This window comes from Bos mutus, chromosome 23, assembly GCF_027580195.1.
Source record: "Bos mutus isolate GX-2022 chromosome 23, NWIPB_WYAK_1.1, whole genome shotgun sequence".
In the NCBI taxonomy this organism is placed as follows: domain Eukaryota; kingdom Metazoa; phylum Chordata; class Mammalia; order Artiodactyla; family Bovidae; genus Bos; species Bos mutus.
The window spans coordinates 41,588,824-41,601,438 of record NC_091639.1 but is presented as its reverse complement, the minus strand read 5'-3'; the positions used below and the strand labels follow the sequence as shown (position 1 = coordinate 41,601,438).

Below are 12,615 nucleotides of genomic sequence, written 5' to 3'. Positions count from 1 at the left end.
GGTAGGCCGCGGGACTCTCCAACCGGCGTCCGCGCAGACCCCCGCAGGCACCGGCGCCCGCGCACATTCACGCGACCGTGGGCGCCAGGCCTAACGCCCGGAAGGCCCCAGAGGCGTCTCTCCCGCGGGCCCACTCCACGCAGAGAGGACGCCCGCCCCCTGGGAAGAGCTTCCTGGTGACCCCTCTCAGCAGCTCCCCACGTCTGCCGGCCGGGGACTGCGGGGAGGGGGCCGCGGCCTCTGGGCCCCGACCCGGCCCCCCTGCGCGCCCGCCCCCAGACGCCCGTCTCCGCATGGCCCTCGCCGTCGTCAGCACCCACCCGCGCGGCGGCGGCGGCGGCGGCGGGCGGCCGCCCTTTTAAATCCCCAGGCTCATTTGCATGTCCCCGCCCCCCAGTGACACGGCTGGCGCGGGCGGGCCCGTCCCCCCTGCCCCTGGGTCGCTCTTTTTAAGCTCCCCTGAGCCGGGGCTGCGCTCCTCTAATTGGGACTCCGAGCCCGGGCTATTTCTGGCCCTGGCGCGGCTCCAAGAAGGCGTGAGTTCGCGGCCCCTCCGGTGGCTCCTTTTTTTTTTTTTAAATATCTATCATTTAAATAAATTATTTATTTATTGAGGCCGCGCACGGGCCGTGCCTAGCTTCCTGCCCCTCGCCATCCTTCGGGGGAGGTGGAATATTTTGTGCCCCCTCCCCGGCCTGGATGTGACATATAAATACCCCGCGGGGGCCAGGGCGGCGAGCACGCGGCGGCGGCGGCCTCTGAGCGCTTCTGCTCTCTCTCCCGGTTTCAGATCCGCATTTGCTACCAGCGGCGGCGGCGGCGGCGGCGGCGGCGGAGCCAGGCCGGTCCTCAGCGCCCAACACCGTCGCTCCCGGCAGCTCGGAGAGCGCACCGCAGGCCGGCAGCCGAGCTCGCGGTGAGTCCGTCCCGGGGCCGGCGGCGTAGGGGGGCGCCCGCGCCGCGGCCGCACGCCGCCCCCTCCTGCAAGCCGGCCCGGGGCTGCAGCGCGCGCCTCCGGCTTTATTCCCAGGCCGGGGCTGCGCGAGCCGCCGGCAGGGGAGGGCCGCGCAGCGCGGGGGGCGGGCGGCGGGGCCCGCGGCGCGGGGAGGGCGCCCGCACCCCTGCCCCCGCGCCGCGGGCGCCGTGCGGGGGGCGGGGACCCGGGAGAAGCGCGCGGTGGGGGAGGGGGCGCGCGGCTGCGGCGAGCGCGAGTCGTGCACCCGGCGGCTCTCGGTGCACCTCGCGCGGCCGCCGCTCCCGCCCGAGCCCGAGCCCGAGCCCGATCCCGGGCCTGTGCCGTGGGGGCGGGGAGAGGGGCAGGCTGGGGCGCGGCGGGAGAGCCCGGGGCCGGGCGGCCCCGCAGCCTGGGGAAGTTCTCTAAGTGGGGGGTGGGATGGGCGGGAACCCCGCAATTCGGCCTGAACTCCAGGCTTGGCCTTTTATCCCGGCGCTCGCTCCGCAGCCGAGGCCGACTCTCTGGCCTGGGTTTGGGGCTTCACCCCGACCCCACCTCTGGCCCGGCCTGCGCCTCTTCAGCCCCCGGGGCCCGGCCTGCCCTCCGCCCCCACAAACTGGTTTCTCTGCTTTGCTGGGCTCTGTTGGAACTAGTCCCTTTGACTCCCCGTTTCATTTTTTTTTTAACTGGGGCTTTTATTTTGCGGGGAGGGCGCGGAGGGAGGCGGCTTTCTTCCTCTCCCCCGCGCGCGCCAGGTTTCCTGCCCCAAGGCGGGCTTGGGTGCCCCCTCTGGCAGGAAGTGGGGCCGGGTGCACCCTCGTGGCGGTGCATGCGGTCGGAGGGCACCGGTTTCCCGCGCCTGCACCCGCGGCCTGCGCCCCTCCCCCCGCGCGCTCCGGCCCCTCGTCCCTCCGGCCGACCTGCAACGGCCGGGCGCAGACACTTGCAGAGTCACCCAGGGCCCGGGTCTGGAGTAGGGGCGACAGGGGCTTTACCAGCCCCCAGGCGGGTAAGGAAACTGGCGGGCGAGAAGGGTCGCCAGGAACCCACTCCAACTAGCTCTGTGACCTTGGGCACCTCATCAGCCCTTCCTCTAGGCCACTTTTTGGGAGGAGATGAGGCAGTCCCATGGTGATTTCCTAGAGTCATGGCCACGGGTTGCCTTAGCGTTTGTGGAGCCCACATTGTATGGAGGGGACAAGTCTGAGGCCCGAAAGGGCTTATTACCGACCATAGGATTGAAGTTGGGCCTCAAACGTGGCTTCTCCAAGCCAGGCCTCCCTGATGTTCAGAAACAGGTGGAAGAGACAAGCATTTGTTGGTCTCACCAGAGAGGGCCTCAGGCCTTAATTCAGTTCATGGAGGCCTGGATCTGTGGTGAGGGTGAGCGGGTTAAAGGGTCCCCAGCAGCAAGAAGTGGGGGAAATACCAGACGCACTCAACAGGGTCCCCAGGCAGGCTAGGCTGGGCCTTCTGGGATTAGGGGCTGGCTTCGCCCAACTAGAACCCCCTCTTGGAGGGGGCCTCCAGCAAACCTCATGTGAGGTCAGCGCTCATTTAGCTGATTAATTTTGATGTTTAGTTTTGAAGGGGGATCTGTGGTGTAATGTAAGATTCTAATCACTGCCTGTAATTACAGAGCAGGCCAAGCCACTAATGATGGGGCAGGATAAATCACCAACCACCTTGTTTAAAAGGGTCTTCAAGTCTGAAATATTATGAAATGGAATAATTACCAGACGAAGTCTCGCCGTCTGGAGCATTTCAATACTTGAGGATCAGGGGCCTCAGGCCCCTCTTAACAATCACAAGTTTGCAAAACAACAGGCTTTCCTCTCTGGGTTAAAATTGGAAATAGTCTGAATCTGAAAAAGGAGAGTCTTTTTCAAATGTTCTAGTTCTCATTTTGATTGGAATGAACCTTTCAGTTGTTTAAGTATTTTTAATTTTTACCTGGTTTGATTCTTGCTGCAGTCTGCGGACGAGGGCAAGACAGGTGGAGCATCATTACTCCCCTTTTATAGGTTGAGGGGCTTTTCTGGAAGTGGAGACACTTGGGCCCACCCTTTGCCAAGGGCAGCCTCCCAGGACAAATCTCTGTCTGTAACTTGGGGATAATAACTGGGAGGATAGGAGTGGGGGCTCTTTCTCAGCCTCTGGAAGAGACTCCCAAATACAGGTGCATGTGCCCCTTGTAGCGGGTGGTTTTACATGAATTCTGTATTTGTAGGACTGATTAAGTCCAAACAGTCCTCTTGGGAATATGCTAGAAAAGGACCAGGGCGCTTTGAGGATCAGCCCTCCTAGGGCTTCAGGGGGTCAGCTAGTGTCTTCTCCCTCTCAGTTGGAGAAGTCCCTGCCCCTCATGAGAGGAGGCATCAAAGAGAAGGATCCTGTCTGACTCCAGGTGGGTGGGAGTGGGCTGGGGTAAGAGGAGACTCCCCTTTCAGCTTTGGGTGATTTCTTTTCCTCCCCACACCTCACCCAGTGTGGTTTTAGCCCCCATTTCCCAAATTGTTCGCATCTTTGACCCTCCAAGGTTTAACCCAGGGAGAGGGAAGCAGAGAGAACTGCTGGGGCCCTGGGCAGTGCTGTGGACAAGGTGGCCCAGGGACTGATGGCATGGCTGCCAGGTAGATGTGCAGGGCTCATTCCCTGCTTACCTCTCCTCCCTTGTTCCCCCGCGAGCTACCCAGGCTTGGCTTGCTTTTAAAAGAGAAGGGGCGGCACAGTGGAGGGGAGGGCCCTGGCAGTCTGAGGACCATCTTGCCCACACCTCAGCCAGGGTGACCTCACCCACGGCCAGGTCTGGGCTGGCTGCACTCTTGAGTGGGGGTGGCAGGGCAACAAAGAGCCCTTCTGAGCAGGAGATAAGGCTCTGATTAGAGCCAACGGCCCAGCCCCGCCCTGCAGCCTGCACGCCAGGCTGGGTGTGGAGTCTTGGGGGTCCCTGGGAGCAGGCAGTTTCCCGCTGGGCGTTTCTCGGGTGGGAGTGGTGAGGGTTTGGAGGTGGCTAACACTTTTCCTGCCTCCCTGCAGCCCAGCCGTGGCTCCTCGCCTGCTCTGCTGACGAGGGAAGATGAGCGAGTCGAGCTCGAAGTCCAGCCAGCCCCTGGCCTCCAAGCAGGAGAAGGACGGCGCTGAGAAGCGCGGGCGGGGCCGGCCTCGCAAGCAGCCTCCGGTGAGCCCTGGGGCCACGCTGGCAGGAGGCAGCTGGCTGTCCAGACCTTTGCCTCGGTTTACCTCTTGGGGCTAGGGATCATGGCAGGTGAAAACAGGACTGGCAGGGTGCGGCATCATTCCTACACATGTGTGCGCTCCCCACACACGCGTCCCTGGTGCCCGAGAGGAGTGTGGTCCAAGGGAGCACTGAACCTGAGTTCAAGCCAGGAGTGAGCCTGTAGTCATGCAGGCCAGAGCGTACACTGGTAAACCACTTACCCTTTATTTCCAGTCCATTGTGGACCAGCGTATTGAAGTATGGTGGCTCAGTGGTAAAGAATCTGCCTGCCAAGCAGGAGACGCAAGATTGATCCCTGGGTCAGGAAGATCCCCTGGAGGAGGAAATGGCAACCCACTCCAGTATTCTTGCCCGGGAAATCCCATGGACAGAGGAGCCTGGTGGGCTACCATCCGTGGAGTCGTAAAAGCGTTGGATGTGACTTGGCGACTAAACAACAAAGATGAATTGTAGAAACGTGAACGTTCACATATGTAAGCCCAGCAGTACGCGTGGCGGCACTCTGGTGACTTAATACTTACTGTCCGTTTCTGTAGTTCTCCATCCCGGGGCAGAGGCCAGCACCTGTTCGTGGGCTTCCTTGAGTGACCCTGCATTGGGCTTTGGCTGGTTCTGTAAAAGCCCAGAAAGTTTAAAACATTGGGGAGTTGGTGGCAGAGTGACTCAGAGCCCTGGTTCTGGGTACCCCAGGGAGCTTGGCCAGTCAGGCTGTGTGGGCCACCTGTTACCTGGTGGAGACCTTGGTTTCTCTCTTGAGAGGCAGCTGTCCCCACATGAGGGCGCAGCTGTGGGTGAAGCCCCGTTCCTTCCCTTTCCTGGGGGAGAGAAGGGGAAAGGAACTGAAGCTGATCCTTATCCACCAGGCCCCAGGCACGCCTCCCCACCCCCATTGGGGATCTCTGTACTCGCTCTTTAGGCGCCGTGAGGAGTCTCACAGGCGGTGGAATTCATCTGCCTCTTTCAGAGCCCTGTTCACGTGTGGAGAAGTCACCCCCTTAGTCCGATTCCTTTGGCTTCCCCCTGCCGGCTGTGGGCATGTTGGTGAGGGGTGTCAGAAGGGGTGTGGGGTTACTGCGCGATGAACGGGCAGCTGCCCTGGGAAACACCACTGATGTGCCTTTACTGCCCGCCTTCTGTGCATTATGTAGCAGTATGTAGCAGCTTTTTATTCTGTCTCTGAAAATTAAAGTTTCAGTGGCCCAAATGGCAGGGGTCTCGGTAACTGGAGGGAGTCTGGTTTGCAGGTAGAGCCGGAGGCTCCCTCTAGGGGAAGGGGGCATCCTTTCCCCTCTTCTGCATCCCTGCCTTCTGGCGGAGGTATGGGTGGGGTGGGCAGTGATCATAGCCCGGTGCTTGGAGACTTGTCCTGTCTTCATTCAGCGTCTGGCCCAAGATCTGAGAGCTGGTCAGAGGCCGAGCTGGAGTATGGACAGCTGTCTCGTGTCTTTCTGCCTCCACGACACCCTTCCCGGAGGCCTTCTGGTGTCTTGTCATTTTGCTGTTGCAGAGAAGCTAAGGGAAAGGCTTTGCAAAAGAATGTTAGGTGGAGAACCTGGATCCCAAGGGTTACCTGCCATGGTTCCTGTGGATTCTGGAGCGGGGCTGCGCAGACCACTGCTGGGCTGGGGCAGAGGGCTCTGTCCTGAAAGGGGGCAGGGCAGGTGGCTTCCGTGTCTCTGACTGTCTCATCTGTCTTTGCAGAAGGAGCCCAGTGAAGTGCCAACACCTAAGAGACCTCGGGGCCGACCGAAGGGGAGCAAAAACAAGGGTGCCGCCAAGACCCGGGTGAGGCTTGCGGGGGGCCCTCTGCCCTGACAGCAGCCATGGGAGGCCTGGTCTGTCCTCATTTTCTGCACCTGCTTCTGGCACATGGGTGGTGATGGGCCTGTGCCCATGGAGGCGAGGGGGGCGGTGACTGAGGTCTCACTTCTGGGCCTTGGCCTGCCCAGGACAGTGGGGAAGTCAGGTGTCCAGCAGGTTTCCTGGTCTGGAGAGGCAAGCTGGGAGGGAGGAGCAAGGGGGCAGCTCCGTCCAGGGCTGAGACTGTCACCTTCTCTTCGGGAGGTCCCCTGGCTCCTGCAGGAATGAGGGGGGAGGCCAGATTCATAGTGGCATCAGCCTTTCAGAGAAGTTGTTTTGTTTTTTATTTTATTTTTTCTAAAACACGACTCATATCCTCTTGAGTCATGGGTGGAGGAGGGAGTTGGGGGGCGTGTGTGTATGTTGGGGTGGGGGGGGGGCGGTGTGGCTGGCCAGTCATCACCAGCTGGACTCGGGTGGGCCCGCCGGGGTGGGAGTCCCGGGCCGCCCCTCCCTGCTGTCCCTCACCATCTGGGACACTGGTCATTGGGTGGGCACCGTCAGGGACATTTTTGACTTAGTGGATCTTTTCTCTGACCATCTAGAAAACCACCACAACTCCAGGGAGAAAACCAAGGGGCAGACCCAAAAAACTGGTAGGTGACTGCGGCAGAGGCAGCTTGGTTCTTCTGGGGAGACTGTTAAAGACAGTGATGCTCCTTCCTGTGTGCGCACAGAGGGAGACGGCTCTCCTGACCTGCAGGGCCAGCCATGGTGGGACTTCACATTTTCACCCAGGCCTAGGGAGGGGAAAGGGTTTGTCCAGGGCGCCCGGACTCCTGGCACTCAGCCCAGGGCTTCTGAAGAGCTGTGTCCATGAGAAGTGCAGGGTCCCAGGTACAAACCAGGCCAGACTCCCTGCCCTGCCTTACTGGGGGTGTTCTTATCTTTTCCTTCCCCTGCTTCTGGTTCAGAGTCAGAACTTCTAGGGTGGACCTTGAGGTCATATGGTAGTGTCTCCCCCCCGCCCCCCATTGTAGTAATGAAGAAGAAGAAGGGAGGTTTAAGCAGCAGCAGTAGAGGATCTCAACTCTGGGAGGGGGTGGGACATAGCCTGTTGGGTGGGAGCTGAGGGGCGCTGCCCTGTGGACGCCGCTCCTCACGTGGGGGCCCCACCCCCTTCTGGGCCCCCAGACAACTGGGAGCGGTGGCTGGCGGGCTGAGCCCAGAGATCTTCCCGGGGCGCCGCTGCAGCTGGGGCCCCTGCAACCTGTCCTCCCCATGGCTCGTTCCTCGAGCTGTGTGAGCTGAGCCACCACCGGCTGAGGGGGGCTTGGGGTGCTGGCAGGGCCCCAAGAGTGAGTAACAGGAAACGGGTTGTTTTGGAGTTTGTGCCTGGCACGGGGGCCCTGTGTGGTGTCCCGACATTCCCGCCCAGTGAGTGAGCCCCGGCCGGCGCACACTTCCCCTCGCTCCCCGCCCTGGCCTGGGGTCAGCCCGCGGCCGTGGCCCCTCCACCGCCCAGCAGCTGCCCCTGCGGGCTGCTGAGGCCACCTGGTACCCCCCGTGGAGGGGGCTCACAGCCTCCAGCCACCCCTGCCCTCCCCTTTTCCTTTCCCTGGCTGCCGTCTCCCACCCCAGGACCAGTCACTTCCTTGCCAGCTTGAGCCCAGGGGTGCCCTGTGCTCTGCCAGGAGCCCCCTGCCTCTGGGGGCTGAGGGGCCTGGCTGTGTGTGAGAGCAGCGTGTGTGTGGTTTTTTTTCCCTCCCTTTAAATTCTTCCTTTTTATGAATGAAACTGGGCCGTGGAGGTTGCTGAGTCACCCACACACTCAGCCCTGACTCATCCCCCTTCTGGAGAGGCCGGGTGTGCGGAGCTGGGGGTGGTGAGCTTGGCCTCTGGGGGCGGCAGCAGAGGAGGGGGCGGGCCTGGCATTCTCTTGATGGCCCTGCCTACCCTGCAGGAGAAGGAGGAAGAAGAGGGCATCTCGCAGGAGTCCTCAGAGGAAGAGCAGTGACCGCCGCCTGCTCCCTCCCGAGGAGCAGTTTCCTTCTGGGACTGGACAGCTCCGCTCTGCTCCCGCCGCCCCCCCCCAGGCCCTCCCTGCCCCCTACCTGCGCCCTCCCCGCCACACTACACCGCACACCAGCCACCACAGGGTCCCTGGGCCCGAGTGGGGAGCCGCTCCCTTTGATTTGAGGTCCCAGTGACCCCTCACCCACCCGCCACACCCGCCGTCCCGGACAAAGCTGACTTCCACTTAGCCGCTCCCAGGCTGCCGCACCCCTGCTCCCTGTGTGGTGGGGGCCTTGCTGGCTGGGCTCTCGGTTTGGGGATCCCCTCTGCCTCTCCCCTCTGGCTTCCCGTTAAGGGGCCTGGGAGGGCTCCCCTGGCCTTAAAAGGGGCCCAAGCCCCATCTCATGCTCTCATTTGGACATGCCCCACGCCACTGTACTAGCCGCAGCAGGTGCGGCCACTGGAGAGGGGCGACTGCCCCGAGATGCCCCCCACCACCCCCAACCGACCTGTGTCTCACCGAGGGGTGGCTCACCCCCCTCTCCTTCCCGCCTTGCCTTGTCCCCACACTAGGTGGGGCCACCCTCTTGGGGGCTCAGGAAGGAAGGTAGGAATGTAAGTCCTCTCCCAGCTCTAGGCAGGCTCCAGCCCACCTTGCCCTCACCCTGGAATCCCATTGCAATGATGGAAAGCATCCCCTTTATCCAGGTGAGGCCCAGGAGGCCTGGGCTCCCTGCAGCAGCCACTTTCGAGAGCTGGAGCCACTCCCCGCCCCTGTCTGCTTCCGCTCCAGGCCTCAGTTTCCCCTCTTCCCTTCCCTCGGGGCACTAATAACCAGGAGCTAGTCTCGCCCACTCCCACCCTTCTGCTCCTCCCCAACCCCCAAGGTTCTGGTTCCATCTTTCCTCTGTTCACAAACTACCTCTGGACAGTCGTGTTGTTTTTTGTTATATGTTTTGTTCTTAGACATCCGTCGCTGCTGCTGCTACCAGCGCCAAATGTCCATCCTCATTGCCTCCTGTTCTGCCCACGTCCCCCTCCTCCAAGAAGCCCTTAGGGGAAGGGGCCTGGAGCAAAGCAGGCTGGGTACCAACTCCCCCAGTCCCAGGGAAGGTGGGGTCCTGCCCCTAGGATGCTGCAGCAGAGTGAGGGTGGGGAGGGGGCCCGTGTTGACTGTCAGGTGTAGGGGCCACCTTCTCCACCTGTTCTGTCAGGGAGGAGGTAGCCATTATTTGTCCCAGCCTGGGGCTCCCCTCTGGTTTCCTATTTGCAGTTACTTGAATAAAAAAATATCCTTTTCTGGACTGTCTTTTCTGTGGTGGGTGCCTAGAACAGAGGTTAGAAACCAAGGATCTCTAGTGAGTGAGTGAAAAAGAAAAAGCACAGGGAAGGTAACGTAAGCCGGTCTTGATGAAGTCAACTACACCTCTAGCCACAAAACATTTTATTTACAAAATATATATACTGAATATACATTAGGCCCTGTCACCATGGGAACAGCTCCAAAGCTAAGTCTGGGAGGGCTAGAGAAGGGTGCCCATGGAAGGGCAAAGCCCCACCTGGTAATCCCAGCCACCCTTTCACCCCAGGAAGAAACATTCTCATTAGTTCCTGGGAGTGGCTAGTAGGTAGGCTCATCCCACAAAGGACTGAAAGCCTAGGAGGGAGTGAGGAGGTGGGTCCAGTGGAGGCTGGCGGCTCTGCCGGGCTTAGGAGCCAGGCTGGGGGGAAGGATGCTGGGGGAGCAGCAGGCTGCAGGGCCCTGGCCGATCAGGACCCCGTGGTTCGGGGAGGGGCAGGGTTAGGGGGCTCAGGTCACGTCTTGACATCCAACAAGGGCATCCGCTTGTGCTGGTAGCCACTCTGCCAGCCGTGGACCACCTGTAGCAGGGGAGAGCGGGCCACAGCACAGCTTGCAGGGAGGCACCTGACTGGCCCCGGCCCAAATGGGGAAGGCTGAGGGTGGAAGCAGGTTCTGGCTTCAGGGCTGTGAGGAGAGCAGGCCCATCCCTGCTGGTTCTCTGTCCCCCCAGAGTGCTCACCTTGGGGTCCCCCACATCCGACAGCAGCTCCTGCTCGGCCTCGTGCAGCTCCTCGGCAGGGTCGTAGCTGTACATGGGGAGCAGGTGATGGCGAAGCCGGTCCACCCTGGGGGGCACGGGGGTGTTCAGCCACGGCACCCCACACCTCCCTGCAGACATCTGACTCCACTGTTTCCCCCAGCGGGGCACCTCCAGTGGGTGCCTTTCAGGGTCCTAGAGCTCTAAGGACACGTGTCTGGATAGGAAAAACCTAACGCGTGCGGGGAATTTCAGGTTGGTCTTCTGAATGCCTGAAGGGCATCTTACGTGTATGCTGGGGTCTCAGATCCTATGGGAAGAACTTTTAAGCAGAATGCAGGTGGGGAGCACTCAGGACAGGGACACTCACCGTTTTCTCTTCTGGATGTACATCACCTGTAATAGGGAAACAGCACTGTGGAGGCGGCTGATCCCAGGATGGCCCACGGGGGACAGGGACCCACCTCCACACCCTCCTCTCCCGAGACAGCAGGACAGTGAGATGCTGTGTACAGGCTGGTCCGGGCCCACTCGCCCCTGCCTTAGCAAGAGTGTGGGGGTGTGTGTACGTGTGGAGGCTTCTTACCACAGCCACCACCACCCCGACCAGGGTGATGAGGAAGAAGGGTCCCAACACATAGCCCACCATGGAGTCGCTGTTGGCCTGCGGGGCATTGGGCACTGTGGTGTTACTCATGACATCGGCAGCTGGAGGGCCCTGTAGTCAGCATGGGCAGTACCGCCTCGGGAGGGTGCCTCCCCGGGGCTCCCTGAAGAGGGGGAAAGTGAAAGTGAAGGTGAAAGTTGCTCAGTCATGTCCGACTCTTTCGGAGCCCATGGACTGTATATAGTCCATGGAATTCTCCAGGCCAGAATACTGGAGTGGGTAGCCTTTCCCTTCTCCAGGGGATCTTCCCAACCCAGGGACTGAACCCAGGTCTCCCGCATTGTAGGCGGATTCTTTACCAACTGAGCTATGAGGGAAATCTGAAGAGGAAGGAAGAGGTTGTCAATTCCACCCAGGGTGACAGCCAGGCTCTGGATCCCTCCCCAAGATAGTAATAATACATGAAAACTTAAGGTCAGGTCCTGGAAAGGGGAGGGAGGGGGTCTTCCAGGTCAGTGTGCTGGGCTGAGCCCTCCAGTGACTCTCAGCAAATCCTGGGGTTTACCCAGGGGCACCAAGGGGAGGCCAGACCCAGGGCCTGAGTGCTGCCCAGGGTGGGGCTCTCACCCAGGTGCTGGTGCTGGCCAAACATTTGCAGATACTAGTTACTGAGGGAAGGTTAGGTGGAGGTCCCCAGCTCCCGCCCCCTCTTCCTAGAGCACTGGGCTACCAGAAGCTATCCAGTGAAGCAAAATGGAGAGATTAGGTTAAAATAAGGGGTCCTCACTGCAGCCAAGGGGTGAGGGAGGAGCATCTGGAGGACCCCCCTCGATCTTGGTCCAGTGCCCACACTTCAGGCTATAGGTCGCAGGCCTTCGTTGTCCCTGGTGTCACTCCAGACATAGAACCTGGGCACCGTCTCCCGCATTGGTCTTGTGCTAGAGTGGACACCAGTGGGCAGGGCTGGGCTGCATCTGCGAGGTGATGTCACCTCCCCCTGGTCCTCACTCGGGGCTCCGCCCGGGTCCTCCCCTCCTAGCCTGGCATGACAGGCGGAAGTGGAGAGGGTCAGCTCCCATGACAGATGCAAGGAGACTCTACACGGGTGGCTGCACGCAGACGCTCCGAGGTCTGTGACCCCGGTTCGCCTGGGTTTCCGTCAGAGGTTAAGGGCTGAGCCGCCTGTCTCGGTGCCCATGGGGGCTCCGGACTCGCCCAGTCGCACGCCTGTCCCGTGGTCGAGGGGACATTCCGAGGTAGGGAGGTTGACAGGCCGTCCTTAGGATGCGCACCAGCAAGGGAGAGCGAGGGGTAGTTCCCACGGCGCTGGGAGGCTCAGGCCAGGGAAGGAGAACGTGAGGGGGGCGCAAAGCGACCCGAGTATCCTGAAATCCCGACACCCCAGGCGTGGACCTGTACCGGCGCTCTGCAGCCCATGCAACCCGGCCATGCCTTACCTCCCGCCGCTGCAGCCCGGAAAGGAACGCCCTCGGTTGGCTCCCAGGCCCCGGAAGAGCCAGTAGGCGCGTGATCAAAGGACCCGGGGAAACGGGCGGGGCCGCGGTATCGGGGTGCAGCCAATCCGATGGCCGCAGGCAGCCGGCCCGGAGACTGCCGGAGCCGCCAATCCGGAGGCGGATACAGCCGGGGCTGCAGCGCCCACGCCGCGGCGGCAGGGGGCAGCCGCGGGCTGCGCGGCGGCTCGGGGCGGGGCGCGGCTTCCCGGCGTCCCGCGGGGCGTCCCCGGGGCGGCAGTGCTCCGGAGCTCGCGTGTGGGGTCTGGGCCTGGCGTGCGCCCCTCGCCCCGCTGGTCGGAGCCGGGCCCCGCTCTAACGTGCATCGCAGGCCCCGTGGGGCCTCCGTTAATGTCTGTGGAGCCCCCTAGGCCTCCTCGCACGCAGCGTGACTGCCCGTCTGTGCTGTGCTCGGGGTGTGT

The 12,615-nt window shown here is 61.7% G+C and overlaps 2 protein-coding genes across 6 annotated transcripts; one reads left to right on the top strand and one right to left on the bottom strand.

Annotated features, from left to right (window-relative positions):
- Positions 1 to 397: 397 nt before the first annotated feature.
- On the top strand, positions 398 to 9,321 carry HMGA1 (high mobility group AT-hook 1). 2 transcript variants are annotated; one of them, XM_070360822.1, is made up of 6 exons: positions 398 to 536; positions 791 to 916; positions 3,995 to 4,136; positions 5,898 to 5,981; positions 6,602 to 6,652; positions 7,960 to 9,321. In XM_070360822.1, the coding sequence occupies exons 3-6, from the start codon at positions 4,035 to 4,037 to the stop codon at positions 8,011 to 8,013; spliced, it is 291 nt and encodes a 96-aa protein (XP_070216923.1). In that variant the 5' UTR covers positions 398 to 536; positions 791 to 916; positions 3,995 to 4,034; the 3' UTR covers positions 8,014 to 9,321. The 2 variants fall into 2 exon arrangements, with proteins under 2 accessions (XP_070216923.1, XP_070216924.1); XM_070360823.1 differs by lacking the exons at positions 398 to 536; positions 791 to 916 and adding an exon at positions 3,443 to 3,588.
- Positions 9,322 to 9,441: 120 nt separating this feature from the next.
- Positions 9,442 to 12,264, bottom strand: SMIM29 (small integral membrane protein 29). Of its 4 annotated transcripts, none has more exons than XM_070360806.1 (5): positions 12,137 to 12,264; positions 10,719 to 10,842; positions 10,443 to 10,468; positions 10,055 to 10,160; positions 9,442 to 9,893 (listed from the first exon to the last, which is right to left on the bottom strand). In XM_070360806.1, the coding sequence occupies exons 2-5, from the start codon at positions 10,767 to 10,769 to the stop codon at positions 9,828 to 9,830; spliced, it is 249 nt and encodes an 82-aa protein (XP_070216907.1). In that variant the 5' UTR covers positions 10,770 to 10,842; positions 12,137 to 12,264; the 3' UTR covers positions 9,442 to 9,827. The 4 variants fall into 4 exon arrangements, with proteins under 4 accessions (XP_070216907.1, XP_005898274.1, XP_070216905.1 ...); XM_005898212.3 differs by having other exon boundaries at positions 10,659 to 10,842; positions 12,137 to 12,261; XM_070360804.1 differs by lacking the exon at positions 12,137 to 12,264 and adding an exon at positions 11,972 to 12,109 and having other exon boundaries at positions 10,659 to 10,842.
- Positions 12,265 to 12,615: the final 351 nt, after the last annotated feature.